The 20307-nt window shown below is 39.9% G+C and overlaps 1 protein-coding gene across 6 annotated transcripts in view; it reads left to right on the top strand.

The window, feature by feature from the left end:
• LOC108096821 (NACHT domain- and WD repeat-containing protein 1) overlaps positions 1-20307 on the top strand; it is a 41792-nt gene that overhangs the window by 14372 nt on the left and 7113 nt on the right. For all 6 annotated transcript variants that reach the window (XR_006245467.1, XM_043208125.1, XM_043208124.1 and 3 more), the window contains exons 3-13: positions 2418-2910; positions 3565-3872; positions 4317-4492; positions 4564-4708; positions 5373-5538; positions 10084-10996; positions 11641-12098; positions 14179-14626; positions 14720-14849; positions 15509-15623; positions 17855-18037. Coding sequence is in view for 5 of the 6 variants with exons in the window: in XM_043208125.1 (XP_043064060.1) it covers positions 2716-2910; positions 3565-3872; positions 4317-4492; positions 4564-4708; positions 5373-5538; positions 10084-10996; positions 11641-12098; positions 14179-14626; positions 14720-14849; positions 15509-15623; positions 17855-18037 (3237 nt within the window). In the remaining variant the exon portion in view is untranslated. The remainder of the gene's footprint in view (positions 1-2417; positions 2911-3564; positions 3873-4316; positions 4493-4563; positions 4709-5372; positions 5539-10083; positions 10997-11640; positions 12099-14178; positions 14627-14719; positions 14850-15508; positions 15624-17854; positions 18038-20307) is intronic.

Here is a 20307-nt window from a genome sequence, read left to right as displayed (position 1 = left end):
GATGTAGGTCACTGAAAAAATGTGGAAAGCAATTAAGGAATTATTATTAAGGGCTTAATTTAATTTCATAAAATTTTTCTCCACAAATGTACAACACTTCTATGGGTTATTTTTCCCAATGAAAAGGTGGTGAAAGTAATTAATTAGTATGACTTTTATATACTTTTTCCTTTAGTATTTTCTATAGCTTAAAATATGTCCAATTAGATTAGTGTGTAATTAAATCGTTACTGCCATAAATGTGCCACAATAATTAATATGTCAAACGTGACATTGTGAAATTTCTTTCCACCAAATTTCAGCGTATTAAAACCATATTAACTTGCCGCATTAATTATTGTGTTTTCGCCCCATTAGAAGTGTGTTTTATACATTTGCACCAAGCTGTCTCTGGGATTTGCTCAAAAAAAAATATAAATAAAAGCTTTCACCGCAATTATAAATTTTCACATTAGTGCCATAATTATCGTATTTGTCAAGCAAAATGTTGTTCAAATTTGTCGAGCGGTCTAGACTTATTAAATTACCAATTATGTGTCGTTAAAGTTTGAATCCGCCAAAAATAAGACACAATAATTAATGTTGTCAAGCATATTATTTTTAATGGGTTTTCACCTAACTGTGAGCATATAAAACTCATGATAACTGACTTTGATGAGATTTTAATGGATATTCTTCATTAAAGCCGCAGTGCAAATGTTATAATTTAAAGTAAAAGGTGAATGCTCGTGAAAATAAGCATTATTCCCGGATATCTAGATGTCGTTACACAGTTTAAGCCACTTTTTCCTAGTGGTCAGCTAGAATGGGGCTGTCAGTTGTCCAGGTCGTACAATTTTCACATCATTGGAATCGTTTTGACTTGCCTGTCGGGCGGGAAAGGCACTCATTAAGCTTAATTCGCTGGGAATCAAATATTTAAGAGATAACCCAGATTGCGACTGGCGAACACGTGTGAGTGCGAGTGTGAGTGTGTGCTGCCAAGGCTGATTGAAACTGACACCCAAGGCACTTGCACCTCGCAGCGGAGGAATATAAAATGGCAGGACGAGCCAAAGGAAACGCAGGAGCAGGACGAGGACCACGCCATGTCCTGTCCTCCGCCGCCATCCTAACGAGCAATTTAGCCAACTCATTGAAGCGGAATTAATGGCAATCGATTTTGTTTGGTGGTCGGCAGACAGGAGCGCACATTTCGAGGGGTGAGGGAAAGGGTCTTCATTAGTGGCAGGATGGCGGCAGGAATCCAACAGGACATGCCCCACTGGCCCCTTTCAAGTCGTCGTGTTTGTCTTAAAGCGAATGTTCCGCATTCTCAATTATTTTTAATCGCTTAAGGAATAGTTAAACGATTTTGCGGTTTGCTTGTATTTTGAAAAATTAATAATTGTTCTTACAATTATAGAAAATCAATTGTTCAGCAATCTCATTTATATTGAATTGTGAAAGGAATTGTTAAACGATTAAAAGTGCATGAGGTTTTTCCTGCGTTAAGAGCTAAGAAAAAAGATTTAAAGATGCCTTAAAGCGAATGTTCCGCATTCTCAATTATTTTTAATCGCTTCAGGAATAATTAGACGATTTTACGGTTGAAGGTCCTTTGAAAAATTAATGATTGTTCTTAAAATTAAATCAAATGTTCAGCATTCTCAATTATGTATTTTGATCCGTAAACTTAATAGTTAAACGATTTTCCGGTTGCTGGCCTTTTGAAAAATGTATGTTTGTTCTACACAATTAAAAGTGCATGAATTATTTCCTGCCTTAAGGGCTGAAAAAAAAGGTTTTAAGATGTCTCAAAGCAAATATTCCGCATTCTCAATTCTTTTAAATTGCTTAAGGAATTCTTGTTTTATTGAAAAATGTATGCTTTTTGTACACAACCGCAAGAACATGAGTTATTTTATGTCATAAAGACAGATCTTAAAAGTGAGGCAAAATTAATTAAAATTAATATTATTATTTATCGGTAATATCTGAAGGAATGAACCCCACACAAATTTCAAAAATCGAAAAACTATTCTTTAACATTTCCCTGAATTATTGTTCTAGGAAAGCATTCAAAATAAAGTTGACTTACAGGATAAAACTAAAGCGCTTCCTTCCTCTGCAAACCCATTATTCGGAATAAACTTTCCCCTCCGCTTGGCAATGGCAGAAATATTTTGGCCAAATGTTTCAATCAACAACTCAGTCGAATGTTAACACTTTGCTGACTTGTCCAACTTATGGACTCCCCCTCTTTTTGCCCCTCCTGCACTTTTTGACAGGAAGTGTATATAGTAACCATGAACTTATCCCTCGCTTGATCATGGGACGAAAGTTTTCTTGTCTCGCGTGGCTTCGCTTTTTATTACGTATGGGGGTTATGCAAAAAGTTTGCCATAAATAAAATTTTTGCTCTTTTCAATTTGCAGCTGAATCGAGGGAAGGATAAACTTTTGGCCCGCTATGCCCAGGAATACGGATGCGAATTCATTCGGCGCCCGAGTTGAACATGTGCCAAAGCTGCCGGCAGCTCGGAGCTGATTCTGGTAAAACCGCGACGGGGGCGACGATGCCGCTACATTTCGGCCAACTTGAATAAACAGGCGAAACGAGGCGAGGAAGGGGGGCGAGAGCACATACCACCACCCACTCACCCACTCAATCACAGAACCGGCCGCAGGAAAACAAACAAATAATCAAGGGGGAGAGCCAGCTCGCATTTGGGAAATGGCCGCGCCCATCGACGAGAGTGTGCTGAATGCACTGAGGGGCGTGACCTCCGCCCACACCCGCCTCCCGAAGCCGCTGCTCATCAAGATCTACGTGGCCAGTCTCAAGCAGGAGTTCAACCAGGAGCGCCGCATGCTCCTCGAGCTCGTCGGTCCGGAGTTGCAGACCCTCTACGATGACCGGCAAATCGAGGTGGGTTTTCGAGTCTGGTTAAGCCAGATGAAAGTTAATTAAAAAAGGTCTTTAAGCAATGACTCAGTAAACAAATCGTTTGCTAGCAAAATGTGCAAAGAGTGTCTGCAAAAATTATGTAAACATGAAATGCACAAACACAAACGTTTTGTCAACAAAATCTCTTTGATTTTTGAATTCATGTTTTTTTTTTTTATGTAAACTAGTTATATTTGATTTAACACGTTGTGAAAAAACTTTTTATGTTTTATTATTTTCAATGTAGTATGTATATGAATATCAACAGCGTGATGATTTCAATTTTAGATTTTAATTTCGTTTATACATTTGTATTGATATACAAAGGAATGTTGAATTTATTTTTACAGAGGTTTTATCTTTTTTATTTAAATATTTTTTTTAAGTTTAATTATACTTTTTAAAACTCAGAGTTATAAGTGTGCATATCTGAAATATAATACTGGTTTTCATGTGTCTACAAGAGAACCAGATTAATATCTAACTAATTAAATCAAATAGATTATGTAATACTACATAATCGTATTGTTGTTTTGCTTGATAAAAATTTCACTTCTTAAATTTTGATAAAAGTATATAATTGATTTACAATAATTAAAATAATTTTTTTCTGTTTGATTACCTGTTTTCACGCAGCTTGAGTTCGTGGACATGCACTTCGGCACCGGCGACCTGGAGGTGAACCAGTTGGAGCGGGATCCCTACTTGATCCACGACTACCTGCACGAGATCGACACCTGCCACGCCCACTCGAAGAGCGTTTTCTTCATGGTGCTCGTGGGCGATGGCATCGGTCGCCAGCTCCTGCCGACTCATTTGGACGAGGACATCTTCTCCGCAGTCCTTTCAGATCCTCAGACCACCGCTGACCAAGAGGCTTTCGTTTCTAAATGGTACGAAAAGGATGCAACTCAGTCGAAGCGGCAGCTCAAACAAGATTATCGGTGAGTTAACTTCAATTATTTATTAGAGGGATAAAAGCATTTGCTCTTATACAAAAACAAACCAGATGCCACTTTTCTTCTTTGCAAATATTGATTCATTTAACATGCCCTTTAAAATAAGTGACATAAGCTAGCTGAAAATTTATTTTTGGCTTGCTAGCGCAGTTATCCGAATTACAAACTGCAACGAAAATAGTTATGGACAAAGTTACTCAATATTTGTCAAAGTTCCGTTTCCGTTCCATTGTCCCATGTTTGAATGAAATTATCCATGTGCCACTTTTGCTTTGTTTGGCAACTCAATTGGAGCTGAACTTTGACAAATATTTGGATGGGCGGGCACAATGGGTGGGACAGAGCAAATATGGAAATGCCAACACTTGATTCGACGTCTGGAATTTGTCCACCAGTTATTGATTAGCTTGGGAAAATCCCATATTCCAGCATGCTGCCCTTGGATTCTTGGTTAGCGGAATCGCAAAAGATGCAGAAATTTATGGAGCAATCGTTGCAATCTTTGGTCCAAGGAGCCAGTGCATCTGGCCGATCTGCGGATTTTGTGGAGCGGGTTCAAAAGCTGCGACGAACACAAATCGAAAGGGAGGTCACGCAGGCCATGGGTAAGAAGGGCTATTAAATTTCCCTTAATTACATATTCCTATGTATTCCCTAAATGCTTTTCTTCGACTAGCTCACACTAGTGAGAAAATCCTGGCAGTTTTCCGAGAACGAGCCGCCCAATGCAGCAAACGGGACGTTGAGGCAAGCGAAAGGCTCAGGAAAATCAAGGACGAACTCACCATGAACCTCTCCACGGATAATCACACGACTCTGGTGTAAGTATTTCAGCTTAATGATATTCAAATATTTCAGAACTGAAATTTAATTAAGATGTGTTTTGAAAACCCAAAGACTATAGAATAACAAAAAGAATTTAGTTCGTTAGAGTTAACAAGTTAACACTTAAACTAACAACTCTTTGTAGTCTAAAAAGGTTTTGCTATTCTAACGAAAAACTTTGACTGGAAAAAGAAAAATGCATCATTAACCCATGCAAAATGTAAACTGAAACTTAAAAAGCTTTTTTAGTAAAAACTGACTTTTTAAACAAAAGTTTTGAGAGGGTTATGCAAAAAAAAACTTATTATGCATTTAAGCCTGTCAAAATTTTATAGGAGTTATATAAAAAAGCGTTTAAAATATATTTCTAATCAAACTCAATTTCCACTTGTATTCCACCGAGTTGGCTTATTAGTTTTCTGCCTACTTACAGTCATTTTTTTCCTTATAATACAACATGGTATTTAATAATCAAAGAAAAATAATAATATTTTCGTTGGTTACAAAAGGAAGAAAGTAAAATTAAATAGCTAACGGCTTTGACGTTTTGTGAGCATTAGGCAGACCGTTTAACTATTTTCGGTTACACCGATGTAATTATTGGGCCCCCGAGATTGCTGATTATGATTGCCGGCTGATTGAGGCTATTACCAATTTCAGGGTGCCTGGCAGTGCGGCCAGCGAGGCCATCGACCCGGACAACGAGGACCACGAGTCCTACTTGAGCAAGTTCAAGAACAAAGTCACCGACAAGCTGCGCCTGCTAATCGAGGCGCACATAACCAATGATCCCGACGTAATCAAGGGGAGGAAAAAGACTGTGCAGGTGAGTTGGTAGCAGAACATTAGCAGAACAGACAGGTAACAAAGCGCTTGGGGCCGCGAATTAAATTAAATGTATTTCGCAGCACTTTCCCCACTTTCCCCACTTCTCTAAACCGCTGACCGCTTATTTAATCAACAGCGATTCTGATTGTTATTCGCCGGTTGGCCAGCGGCTGAACCGAAGAACCATAAATTAATTCCGAGAATTACGCCCAGACAAGAGTCGGTGGAACACGGCCTTTATGATTCTGTGTTACCTTGTTTTTTATGCCCTGTTTGCTGGGCTTTTCTTCAGCTTAGCCATTGTTAATGGTTCCGCATATTGGCCGCGCCACAAAGTCTCGTGTTCTCGACTAATGGCTGCGTGTTAATTAAATGTTTGGCATGTGGCAGGTGAATTAGGCTTCAAAGAAAAGTTTATGGCATGGGAAAACTTGTATAATTTAACAAAACAGCAAAGAGTTTTGTCTGAAACGAAATTAAATTCTTTTAAAACTTGAACGGGACTGCACTAAATGCAATTTGAACAAATTGAAAACGTGACATCTGAAATTGCTTGTCCATAAGGTTGTCATTTGCAGAATAAAAAGCATTTAAATACACAAATGAAACAAAAAGCTTTTTGAAATTTTGAAAGAAGTATGTGCATATAAAAACTTATTAAAGATTCTCTTTATACCAGCTTCTACCTGAAATATGTTGAGATTTTTGTTCGGCTATTGCAATTTCCAGAAAAATCCAACTGAAGCTGCTGGCATGCATGTTCTTCTTATACAAACAGCTGTGATCAAAATAAAATGTCCTTTTAATAAAAAAAATTCAGGAGTGGTTTTTAATTTTATTGGTAACATTTTAACATTGGTAACATTTTATTAAAAATTCTATTTTTTTATTCGCTTTGCAAGTCATCTTAAGAGTTTTTATTTGGGTAACTGCTATTCTTCTGCTCACGACTGTATGTGTGTGTTTAGTCTCAAAAAGGATGCCCGAAAAGTGTGCTTTGCATATGACAGTTGTCGAAATTGAGTTTGAAAGAGATTTCCTGCAATAAAAACCAATTGAAATCGAGTTGGCCCAAAAACGGCAAATGGCTGAGGAAATCGTTTAGCTCAAGGTTGCCGCTGCTCTCCAAGCCTCAAGCTCCAAGCTCCACTCGGATCGCCTTCCGTTCCAGTTGCGGTTTTCTCCATGGCCCTGCATTGCATAAGTTCACTCGCCGTCACTTTCCCATCCCCCCTTCGCCATATCCCCCCTCCCCCCTTGGCTACCCACAAACGACACCTCTTGTTGGCTTTTGTTGAAAGCATTTAACATTTCAGCTCGGTCGCAGCCGAAGGACGAGGCGTAATGCGAACTGGTCGCTGCCATTAGCGGGCGAATGCGAGTGCTGCACTCGAAACAGTTTCGGGGTCTATAACTGGTTTTCAAAATATCAATATTGAGTTCGAATGTGTGAAGAATTTTATTTAACTACTAAACAAAATAAGTATGATAAATATGAAATAACCAACCAATTGAAGCGATAGAACATTTCATCTTAAATAAGAATATGTAGTTTCAAGAAGAAGTTTATAAACAAATTGTGTATAAAACCATTCTATCTGAATCTTTTAAAAACAACTCTTTAAGATGGTTCTTGACAAAAAATTCATTTTTTTAACTTAAATTGTTTATTATACAAAATATTTCCTTATTAAAATTGTGATTTTTTTGTCGGATATTTTTGAGACAGGTACTAACACTTTGGAAACATATTTTACTTACTATTTTTTTATACTAAATTGTTTCAAGTGCATTAGCCCCGGTTCTAAGCTAGCAGTTGCCAACTGACTGCTCCAGCCTCACCTTCATAATTTTCCTTTCAACGCTTGGGTTCCGCTGCCCCTTGCTCCGCCCCCTTTTGCCACCGCCACTGACATATTAACACACTTACACTTGGGCACAATGTAGCCACGCCCAGGCAGGTCGTCCCTTGTTTGCACTTAACGATGCAGCAACGTAAACTGCATTCAGGCCCGGTCAACATCCCATCCCATCCCATCGCAACCCAAACCGTTCCATTTTAGCCAGCCGATGCGGATAAAAGTGTTGCAAAGCCGAGAGAAGCTGAACCCCAGCTCCTGCACCTTCTGCACGCTCTTTGACAAAATGCTGTGGCATTCGTTGCCGCAACCAAGAAATATGCAAAGTGTGCTGAACCCCCTTTCCACCACCCTCTCACCCTTTCACCCATAATCCCCTTCTGGTGCAACACGTCGTATGAGCAACTCTTGTGTGGGTGAGCACTCTAGTACTCTGCTGAAATGAAATTAAAGCAAGTCAAATGCCAACTAATTAAGCGACAACTGTGGCGACTTTAAGGGGAAGGGTGTACTGAGGGGAGGGACATGAAAGGTGGGAGGTTTGGGTGGCCAGACAGCTTCTGGCCTTATTGATTCGGTAGTCGTGTCGCCGAGAAATGCATTACGCAGCTGCTGTCAAATGAGATTTACAAAGCAAAAGCCGCTTACTGGCGAGAAATGGCATAAGAGACTCCGCCACAGACTCGTAGAGAGTCTGAGCCAGGGATCCTGGCAAGGACACTGTGAGTACTTGTTAGCGCCAAACATGCCACAGCCAGACAAGGTGACTGACACTCGCAAAAAAAGTGAATTCATAAATTGGCAAGCGGACATCTAAATCTAAGATACTCAGAAACTATTTATCCAAAATTTAGGGAAGAGTTGTTTTAGGACATTCAGACAAGTTAAAATGTTAATAGCTATTTTTTTTTTTAAATTTGTTAATCTTTGTTCTTTTACTAAACATTTTTTATATACTTCGACTACTATTTCTTTTGCTTTTTTTAAGAGGGATTTTTAAAATATCGCTACTTTTGAAATTTCTTATTTTAATAGACACAACATTCGGCATTGTTATATTTATTATATTTAATGAGATAAAAAATCTTCTTTAGTTTTGTTTCATTTTTAAATTAGAATACACTTGTGCTTGTTGTATAAGCAGCCAAGCCAAAAATTTTACGATTGGCTTAGATTACTGATTTCAAAACAAATATTTCTAAAATATTCAAACGAAAACCTCAGATCCGTAGATTCGTATATCCTTTTCACAACCATTTAGTGAGTTTGTTTTTCCAAGTACAACCTACTCAAACACCTGCCCAGCAGGTGGGCAAATGTGGGGGTGGAAAGGTAGAAGGGCAGAAGCTGTGGCAAAGGTAAACAAAGTTACGTGGCAAACACGCTGAATGCCACTCACTCGCATTCAGGCTGATGTTGGGGATACTGATGCTGATGCTGATGACGCGGACTGTTCCGGGGCGCCTCGGACGGAACGGAAACGGAAGCGGGCAACACTTGGCAATACATGTGCGACTTTATTTTATTTACTCGCTGGCAGGCGGAGGAGGAGGACTGACATCCCGGAGGTGTGTGTGAGTGGAAGAGGACCTCTTAGAGGTCACATGCGGAAGCTGGTCCGAGATGAATGGCTGAAGGAGGTTGAAGGTTGGAGGTTGGAAAATGACACCGGGGTCGGGAAATGGCTGCCGGTGGCAGATGGCTGGCAAATCCAATTACCGACAAACCAAACCAAGCCAAACCAAACCGAACCAAAGCAGAAAACCGGTCCAAAAACATTCAAATACGTATTTCTATGCAAATTACTCTCGCATTCCCGCAATCAAAAATAATTACATCCTGCAAAAAATATCACGCAGACTGCTGACCTTGTTTAACAACTGAATGTATATTTAAAGCATATTTAATGCGCTTCATAATAATTCATAAGTCGGATCAACTTCAGTAATCAACACATTTAATTGATGTACGAACATTTTCGATATTGATTTAATTTAATACCTGCCCCAGATGAGGTTATAATTGATTACGGCAGATGGCATCTCATGGTGATTAAACATTAAATTAAGCTCACTTTTCTCACTCTCAAATTGTGGTAAACGTCAGTTGCAGAAGTGAAAAGTCATATTTATTTTGACAAAATTCTGGTTAAGTTTGTTTCTATCAATCAAAAACTGAATTCCCACAAAATTTCTAGCTAAATTCACTCTAATAAATTGAAGATTTTAAAGTTAATTTTAATAAAACAATATAACTTGATGTACATACTTGATATATTGGCAATATAAAGAAAACACTTTCACTCATAAATTCTGGGAGCTAGATAACTTTTGCTTGGTTGATCTACAATCTAAATGCTGGGATCTTAATTGAAATTAAATTAGTTAAACAGAAATATAAATAATATAAATTAGATGTTCATTTAGTTATCAGCGGTATAAGATCTAAAACTACTTTTGTTACAACAATATTCTTAATCTTTTCATTTTCTTTAAAAACTAAATAAATTGTCAATGACATGGAAATACTGTAATATACAAAATTTGGGAATTAGGGAGCTTGTGCTTTCTTGAAATTGAAGTGAAATGAATTGATAAAAATATAAAAATGATTATAAATTAGTTTAATTCATTAGAGAATAAAGTCTGTTAATTTATCCTTTTTGTATTTCTTGGCCATTGCAGGAAATCTTTCACGAGCACGCGACGCACCTGCGGATCCTGCGGGAGCACACGGAGAGTGCCGCTCTGCTGGAGTCGCGGGTGCCCCATCAACTCCGCCAGAACCTGATGGCCAACTTCCGGAACGGCAGTCGGCATGCACCGTACTTCATCTGCGGAGCGGACGGGAGTGGCAAGAGCGCCATCCTGAGCCACCTTTATGGCCAGGTGAGCAGCTGGTTTGGCAACACCCGCGTCCACCGGGTCATCCGCTTCGCCAAGGCCACGCCCCGATCCGCCTACAATCTGGAGCTGCTGCGCGTGATCTGCCAGCAGATCTCGATCATCTTCAACATCCCAGAGGGCTATCTGCCCAAGGACGCCTCCTTCGACCCGCTGTACATCAACACCTGGTTCCAGAATCTCCTCCGGAGAGTCGAGGACATGGGCAACGATGTCCTGTTCCTGTTCATCGATGATTTACACCTGCTGAATCCCCTGGACTGCGATATTGTCACGGCTCTTTCGTGGTTACCCACCTCGCTCCCCTGGAATGTCCAAATCATCAGCAGCTCCACAACTCCCGTGGAGCAGCTGAAGTTCACTCCGATGCAGCGGGATCGCTTCAAGTCCGCTGAATACCAGTTCGATTTGAATCTGGGGGACTTCGCCGCCCGGCTGAAGATTCCGCCGCAATGCATTCCGGGGGATGTGAGCTTCTCCCTCTACGTGGAGCAGCAGTTCGACCAGCTGGAGCGGCACTACGGACGACAGGCGGTGGGCGGTCTGGCCGCCTACATCACCTGCTCCGAATATGGGTTGAGCGAGACGGAGCTGCTGGAACTGCTCATGCCCACCAACGATCCGGAGTCGCTGATTGAGACGAAGAGCGGACACTTCAGCTTCGCCACCTTCAAGAAGATCCATCGCGAGATGGGTGAGTGAATGGTTTTAGACAAATACATGAAAGGATGAAGGCTTACAGGAACTACGATTTACGATTTCACTTGCATTCAATTAACTCTTAAAAAAATTTATGAGCATATGGCTACTTTTACTTTATGCAGACTAAGCTTTAATAAAAACATTTTCATGTTAAAGAGTCTATTACGCACTTTTAAATAAACAAGTTAAATTTTCAAAAAACAAAAACAAAAAGTGTTCACAAAAATGTTTAAACCTAACTTTCATATTTATACGTTTATGTGCATAAACACAAAATGCTAAAATATTATAATTTTATTATTTCACCTAAATTTGAACTAAAGTTTTTATTTCAACGCCTTTTAAAGTACAAAGCAATTTTAAAAAAAATGTCGAAATTTGGTTCCAAACAAATCTTTTAAGATATTTTGTAGTTTCTTGGTGCCATTGATATTTGTGTTTTTCATATAATTTATATTTAAGTGTAGAGTACTAAATCCAATTTCAAAGTCCATTAGACCCAAATCGTCACCGTGAATGGAGTTTGTAAATAATTGAGTCCATTTTTAATTTTCTTTGGGATGAAAATCACCAGCAGAACTCTGCTGATACTTTTTTGTAGGTTTCGTCTTATGCCATGTTAATTTTTTATTACAGACCTTTTGCTGCTGCTGCACGACAAGATAATGTCCGGGAAGGTGCTGATCCAGTGGCGGCACAACTACTGCGCCTCGGTGGCCAAGCGGCGGTACATGGACGTCCAGAGGACGCGGAGTCTGCACTGCGAGCTGGCCAACCTGTTCTTCCCGCAGGACGAGGACGAGAGCACCCTGGAGAACGAGTCCAATCGCAGCGAGACCAAGTCGGTGATCAGTATGAAGGAGAAGGACCGCGAGAAGGACTCACTGTCGGCGGTATCGGCCGTTTCCGCAGGGAGGAAGTCCTCGTCCACGCACCACAACGACGACACCTCCACCTTCTACAATCCAATCGCAGCGGATGTCAGCTACAGCATGCGGCACGTGGAGGAGAGCTGGCACCACCTGATGCGATCCGATGACACCACGCGGTTCAAGCAGATCGCCGTCTGCAACTTCGACTTCCTGCTGGCGGCGGTAAGCTCCCCAATTAGTTTCATCAACCTTCAGTTTCGTCGGTTTCCCAGCTGGAAACGCAATCAGTGAGAGCCCCTCTTAATTGCCGGGCTAATTTGGCAATCAAACTGACAGTCTTCCGCTTACATGTCAAAATTTAGCACCAGCAAATGCGGCACAAAGTTAATTTGTGCTTTCAAAGCGACAGCTGATGAAGGGAAATTGTTGGGGGAAAGTGGTTTATTTGCTATTGATTGTGATACCAGTCACCCGAAAAATAATGTGCCTAAATGGAAATTATAGTTTTGCAGTTGGAAAATACTTTTCAATTGGTCATTAGAGTGAAGTTGAAACAAGTACAGGCAAAGGAGAAATTTGTAAAAGAAAAAATTAAATTAATCTGAACGTGCTAACAATGTTTTTAAATTATTTACACTTTAAAGGTGTTTATTATCAAAGCTCACTGCCTAGTTTTTCATTCATTTATTTAGCAGCTTTTACATTTCGTAAGCAGATTAAATACACTTTAAAAATAAGCTGTATTCAAACAGCAAACTTGAGGATGTAAAATCCGATAACAACATAAACCAATTCCATTTTCTGTGCCAAAAATCACTCGACTGCATCAAATCCCTAAAGCTCCCTAACCGTTTGGTAATTTTAATTGAGAAAGACAGGCAGATAGGCAGCTGAACTCGATAAAAGGCTCATAGAAGTTTAATGTGATAATCAAATTAGAGTGGATATTCGGTGGCCGCTCTGTGAATTTCCCTCTCGAAAATGCAAACTTCAGGCGAAACTCGGACAGCTGTCGGTTCTTTTAATTCGGTTGCCTAATTGTTTCGCTGCAGTTGGCCATTTGCTATGATTCCCTGATCCCCCGATACCCAAAACCCTCCCCTCCAACCATTCAGCGCTTTTAATTTCATTCCGTTTTGTTTCATTCAGTCGGGAAAACTCATTATTTCGCTCTGGAAAGTATGCAATTAAACTTTTGTGACTCTCTCTTTCGTTTGTGGGTGTGCAAGTTTGTGTGGATGTGGGCCAATCAAATTAACGATTTTGTTTGTTGCCTTTTTATCCTTTCACGAAGGGAATTTACTGATAAATTTTTAACAACCAACATTTGCATTCCCAACGGCTAGCATGGAAACACCGCATAGAAAAAACCCCCGAACAAATATAAATAAAATATAAAGCATTTTGCATCTAATTAACGCCCAGTCCAATGAAACTTAAATTGATTTCATTCTCCATTTAGCCGATTTTATCCTCCATTTATTCGATTTCACACTACTTTTGTTCATGTAGCAAATTGACCTCGAAGGGTTTAAAATTACAGCTGTTTTGGGAGTGACTAATTAATTTAATCAGCATTGTTTTTCATTGCAAAACGTACTATATTTCCGAAATTACAGAAGGTGAGAAATATCTCCCTTGTAATTAGCAGGCGAAATTTTCAGACATGGTTTTCAATTAACTCTGCTTTGTTGTCCTTTAAGCTTTGAAATATAAGGACTGTCTCAGCCGGATTTCTATTAACACCAATATGTAAATACACTTTTGCCTAAAAGCACACTAGTTGACATTAAGTGACAAGGGTTGTGCTTCATTGTTAAATGGGAATTATGTTTGGGCTCGACTAATATTGTAAATAATAAGGCCAAGTCAGTGTGGCTTTGATTGCTTAACAAAAAATAATTTGACATTATACAGAATAAAGTTAAATGATTTATTTTGACAGGAGATAACTCAAGAAATTGTTTTTTAAGGTGTTTGTTATGCAAGACGGCTAACGAATAAAACAAATCTTTATATAATACGTATTGCCGCTTCAGCAAAAGGTTTTCTAAATTTGTCCACTTATAAAACGCTATTAATAGTTCTAAAATTTATAGGAATATAATATATTTATATAAAAAGACATTTTTAAGGGGTCACTGCATTAAAAATTGTAAGTTTTTGTTTAGAAAAGTACATATTTTTAAAATTATTGATTGATGAATACTTATGCCCAATCTAAGCTTGATGAAGATAAAATGTAATAAGGCTTAATATAAATGTTTTATATTTATTTTGGTATGTACCTTTTGATTCCCAGGTGCAAACTGTATCCATCAGCTACCTGCGCTGCTTGATCGAGCACGTGCGCTGCTACATCCTGGATAGGGACATCGAGCTGATCTACTACACCATCCGGAAGTCAAGCGACGTCCTGACCCGCGATCCCATGCAGCTGGGCTCCCAGCTGATATCCTGGCTGCGTCCGATCAGCGAGCACGACGACGACGACAACTCGCTGCTGAGCATGACGGTCCGCTCGGCGACCGCCTGGTGCGACGGCTATGCGGTCCCGCTCCTCGTCCCGCTCACCGGCTGGCTGCCCGCCCCGCTTCCCTCACAGATCCGCACAATGACGGTGAGCGGAACGGGATGCATCCGTGCTGTCTGCCTGGCTCCCTCCAAGCAGCACCTCATCCTGGCCACAAGTTCTGGGGACGTGCAGCAGTGGCACATTATGAGCAACTCGCTGGAGCACATCTTCAAGGGTGAGTTAGAGGGGAGGTGCATGGGGAAAGTACCCGCCATTAGCTGAGCTAATCGTACCCATCTCCACTCTCGATCCTCTCCATTTGCGGCAGGACACACTGCGGCAGTCACGTGCCTCCTGGTGGCTCCCCAGTCGGAGTCGGAGCTTCTGCTGACCGGCTCCGAAGATGCCAGCGTTCTCGTGTGGCACGTAGCATACCGCGAGCGTAGAGCGCACATAAAGTAAGTACACTGGGGAAAAATATATAATTTGTACTGTTTTTTGCAAAAAAATCAAAGCGATGAAGAACAGTTTATATGAAAATATTAAACACTTAAAAATATTATTATATAATCAAAAGTATTTTTATTTAAATTGTCGATAATAATAACTTTTATAATTTTCTTTCCTGGTTTTTGTTACTTTTTAGCTTACATTAAAAAAACTTGCCTTTTGAAATTCTATTGTTTTAATGAAATAATTGCATTTTTTATATAAATATAATCTCAGAAAGCTAAACTATTTTGTTACAAAGATATTATTATTAGGTGTTATTCTATTTTCTTTAGCATGAATTTTAGACAAAACAACAGTCATTATTATTTGGTTCCATGAAAAATAGAAAAGTCAAAAAATAGAAGCAATAAAAAAACATTTATTTAAATACCCAGCGAACATTATTAAATTAGCAACACAACTATGTTGACTTTAGGAGCATTTTGAATTTAATTTCCGGCAGAATTTTTTGATTTATAAACACTATATATCTCTGTGCACGGGACCGTGCCGCCTTTTTATCGTAACCATTTTGCCATTCGTCGCCTCGAGCGTAATTTGTAAATCTCTGCAGGCGCAATTTATCTAAACATCCTCCTCTTCTCCGTTTTACCGTTTATCCTAGCAACGCCCACACGGCTCCCATTACGGGCGTGGCAGCTGGCGTCAATAACACGCTCATCATAAGCAGCAGCGAGGATGCAACCATCGCCATCACGGACCTGGCCAGCGGCAAACTGGTGAGCAAACCGAAAACAAAGGAGGGATTCTCATTTGGGACTTAATGGGTGCTGAAACGGTCATTTTTAGCGAATTAAAAATGGGAGAACGGAGACTACAAAACTTTACAAGGGATTTTCATGCACCAGCCATAAGCTAATTGGAAATTATTTCATGCGGTGGCAAAACAGAAAATCCAGAGTACAAAACCCACAGTTTTGGTTCACCAAATGAAAGCACTAAATATCTAGTTATTTCATGGAATTAGAAAGGCTTTTAGTTGTGCTGAAATATACTCTGTAATTTGTAAAGATAAATTATTTTGTTAGGAATATTTAAGAATAGTTTTTATTAGCTTAGATTTATTAAACATTTTTTGTGCTCCATTGCAAAAAGATTAATTTCTTTGAGCCATTCTTACCTGCTAAAACATAAATGCATACCTAAATTAAATGTCAAAGTTTACAAAAGCAAGAGACAAAGTTATTTCTGGTCAAACAATCATATTTCTGGACTCAGACAGGCAAAAAGACAGAACAATTGTCTTGACCGAAAATGTTTTTTATCTTTTCTTGTTTGCATCGAGAAGCAATTCAAACAATTTATTTGATAACTTCACTTCCCATTGAAATGTAGTTTTTGCCTTTAAACAACATCTTTTAATTTCACACATTAACTTCAATTTCAGACGTTTGTTTCAGTTCTCAGTAATTGCTATCGATTAAAATGTGTCATGTTGAATGATAGCAAACAACAGTCGGCTTGCTTTTATAAATTATTCCCGGGGTACTATGTATTTGAAATGCATCGAACGCTTTCCATTTTGGGCGATGAAAAATGCATTTGGCGAAGCTAATTGCGAAACCTCGCCGCAAACCAGATCAAACAGACCGAATGCGTTTGCATAATTTTCCCTGGCCCCAAATAAATTCCGCCTAACTGTGCTACAGCCTTTCATCAAACAGCAGGCAAGGTCATCCCGGGAATGGGTTGAGATTTGAGTGGCGGGGGGAGGGGATTTATGTGAGGGGAGGAGGTGGGAGGTGGATAAAAGGGATGGGGATGGGGGTGACATGTGTGTGCTGCTCGTTGAACATGGGTTTACACATTCCGCGGCCTGGCAAATGAACCGTGGCAGCAGGAGGCTGCTGCTGCCGGTGGTGGTGGTGGTGTCCTGCCCCACTTTTCCCCATTTCCGCCCCGCCATAAGTCATACTAACTTGATATTTCAGAGACGCACACATTAAACTGTGATTACCCACAATGCGCCATGTTTGCATATCGCATGTATATGTGTCCCCATCTGTGTGTGTGTGTGTGTGTTGGGGGGAAACACCGTGGCCTTGTTCTTCGTCCTTGTCGTCGTCCTGTTGACACACATACGAGCATAGAAATTAGATTTATTGCCACTCGGTTGGCCCCGGGCATATTTTAAAGTCAATTTCGCTGACTCGGCGGCTGCAAGCCCTTCACGATTTTTCCCATTTCCCTAGACGAGGGGTGCAATACACCCTGTTTGCGACCGGAAGTGCCACAGATTCCCACACACACCTGCAATTACGCGCTTTTATTGAATTAATTACGATATTACGTATACGCCGTGTCATGCCGGCATTTCCATTCATGCAACCGCCACCGTCGTATGTTTTTTTTTTTTTTTAAGTCAGGGTAATTTATCAAAGTTTTGGCATTTTCCGTTGCTTTTTCCCTGGGCAAAGGGAAACTCGCATGCCGAGTGGTAATTAACTTAATGCATACGAAATGTGACAAACAAAGGGGAGCGGAAGTGACGGCGAAATTCAGACTAGCACATGTGTCACGCAACTCAGTTCGAAGAGCCGGTTGGAAAGAAGTCCACCCGTTCGCCACTACCTGTGATTAATATTTAAAATCCATTCGTTTAGTTGGCATTCCAAAGTAATGGCGTTCGATGAACATATGTGATAAAAAGGGCTGTCTTTTCTGTAGTCATATTATGCGAATAGGAAACTAACCTGGGGATTAAACAGCGCTTTGTTCTATTTACATTCTTAAGAGCTAGAAATCCTTTAATCTTTTGCTAACAACCTCTTTTACCGAGCTGATAGTGAAATATAAATACTAAAATACAAAATGTTTGTAGAAGGAAGGATCCGTTTTAATAGTTCAGATAACCTTTTGCTTAGAGAATTTTATGGTTATGTTACAGAAACAAAATAAGTCTAGCAATTTGTCCTATAACTGCCCTCTTTCTTAACCCTTAATCTTCCAGAGACATCGCATCACCCATCACCGCGGGCCGGTGACCGGGATCCTGGTGGCCGGAGCCTGCGATGTCCTGATCTCGGGCAGTCACGACAGAACCATTTGCGTTTGGGACCTGGAGAACTTCGCCCTGCTGAACACCATGCAGATGACAAGTCCTATTCTGCGCATCGACATATCCTGGAATTCGGTGAGTTTACACGCTCGCAATTAATTGGCAAAAAAGGATTCCTTTTGGCATGAATTTGGCAAGTGCATCCTCAGCGAGTTCTCCACACACTTTTTGTGGCTTTTCAAATTGAACGAAACAAACTTCAAGCAGAGACAAAAGTTGAGTCCTTAAGGGGATTTCCCCGCTCAACATGCACAGCGGAAAAGCTTTAAAAGAAATTCCTGTGTTCGAGACGGAAAAATATAATAAAAAGCGAAAAGGGAAAGAAGAACTAAAAAAGCGAATGACAAGCTTTAAGCCGCATTCCACTTGAGTGAAGCGTCCCAAGTAACCCAATAACGAAAAGCGCAATTTAAGGCAACATAAATGTCACGGGCGACATGGAAGGAAACTGAAATCCTCCTCCAGCAAGTTTAAAGCTAAACACAATAGATGGACGAGCGAATAGATTCGCTGAGATATGACAGATAAAGCTGGGTGACTTGACAACTTCGGGGCTTCGCCGTGGAAATTCTAATAAGTGATTCCGGCTTGGGAACGTATTACGCGCCAAATCCTTTGTTGTCAATCAGCTTGACAAAAAACCAGATGTGTGTGTACTATATGTGCACGTGCAAGTGTGTGTGTGTGTGTGGGTCGTGCCTGCCTCTATCAATAAGTATTGCATACTTAGCAGCAATTTGGCACGCAAAATAATATCAAGATACCGGCAGGGGTCCTCTCTCCTCTCCTTTCTCCTGCGACATCGCAGTCCTTTGTCAATGGCAACTGTTGTGGGTCCGGGTCCCCATCGCATCTTATGGCAATTTATGCGTGCTTCCACTCGCTTCTCGCTCCTTAAGCGCCCCCTCATCCATCTGGCTCGCTCCAGCAAATCCACAATAGACAGACAACAGAGAAGCCAACTGTAATTCAAGGTGCGCCTGCCGGGGCTGCAGGTCCTGGCTTTAGGGAATCTCCTCGGATAACGCATACCAGTCAGAAGTTAGTGCACTCAAAAAAAGCAAAGTTGTCAATTCTTTGGGATTGGGATAGCTTAGCTAATCAAAGTATTATTTGAATTTACTTTTTACCTCCGCAAGGGTACAAAATATTGAAAGTTAAACTCTATATTTTCTCTTAGAACTTAGCTTTATTTTGAATATTCAAACTATCCTCCAAGCCCGTTTAATTCTAAGTAACATGTTTAATTGAATATTTTAAAAATCTTTTATGAACTTATTCTCATAAACTCATAATAAACAGAATACCCTTAAAGGCTCATAAAGAAGAATAAGAAGTAGAATAACATTTTTCCAAATTCTTAATAATTTAAAAATATTAGTACCTAACAATATCTCAAAATCCTTAATAAGTTATAATAAACTACCTATCCTTAATAACTTATTCTAAGATTTTCAAACTATAGAACAACATTTTTTCGAGTGCCCCAACATCACATTTCAGACAACTGAGCAAAACTGAAAAGCCAGAGACAAAGCAAACGGATAGACCAAAAGAGCTATTCAATTACCATTGGACTTATCAATGTTTTTGGGGCTCCTTCAGATCCAAAACTCGAGATGTCCTTTGCCGCCACCGAAAATACAATTTCACACATTAAACAAAAGTGCTTGCGAAAATTGAGGGAAAATTGCCTATAAGCAGGCGGAAAAATTGTTTCGCGATAACAAGGACATCTCCGGTTGGGCGGGGCAGCTCCCCTTACCAAAATTGAAATGTAATTTCACACAGACATGAAAACACACACACACACAAACATTCTGTGGGTTCTTAGCCAGGGAAAATGGCAAAAGGAAATCAACTTTCTTGCTCTTTGGCCTGCATCCTGATGGCTTCGTAGCAGCAGCCCTGCCACGCCCCTTTTTCCACTCCCTGGGAAAAGCTTCCTGTGATCTGACCTTAAATTGAAATGCTGCAGCCTGTGTGTCTCTGACCTGATAAAATGCAATTTATTAATTTTCGATTACCTCGTCAACGAGTTTTAATGTCGGTGAATTCGATCCACAATTACGGGGAAAATTATTAATTAATATCTCTTAATGGCGCAAAAATAACTTTAAAATGTATTTATTTCCTATCAGGAATGTTATGTGCGCCAAAATGTAATTAATAATTATGTTTGCATAAAAATGTAATATATATTATTTGTTTAATGGTGTGGGAGAAGAAGGCGAAATATGGTAAAATTCAAGTTAATAATGGTATTTTAAATATTTTAGTATTTTACAATCAATAAAGGAAATCATTTGATAGCTGGGGAAATGATTTCGCTGGCGCGGCATTCA

This window comes from Drosophila ficusphila, unplaced genomic scaffold (genome assembly GCF_018152265.1).
Source record: "Drosophila ficusphila isolate 14025-0441.05 unplaced genomic scaffold, ASM1815226v1 contig_414, whole genome shotgun sequence".
Taxonomy (NCBI): Eukaryota; Metazoa; Arthropoda; class Insecta; order Diptera; family Drosophilidae; genus Drosophila; species Drosophila ficusphila.
This window is presented reverse-complemented; position numbering and strand designations above follow the sequence as displayed.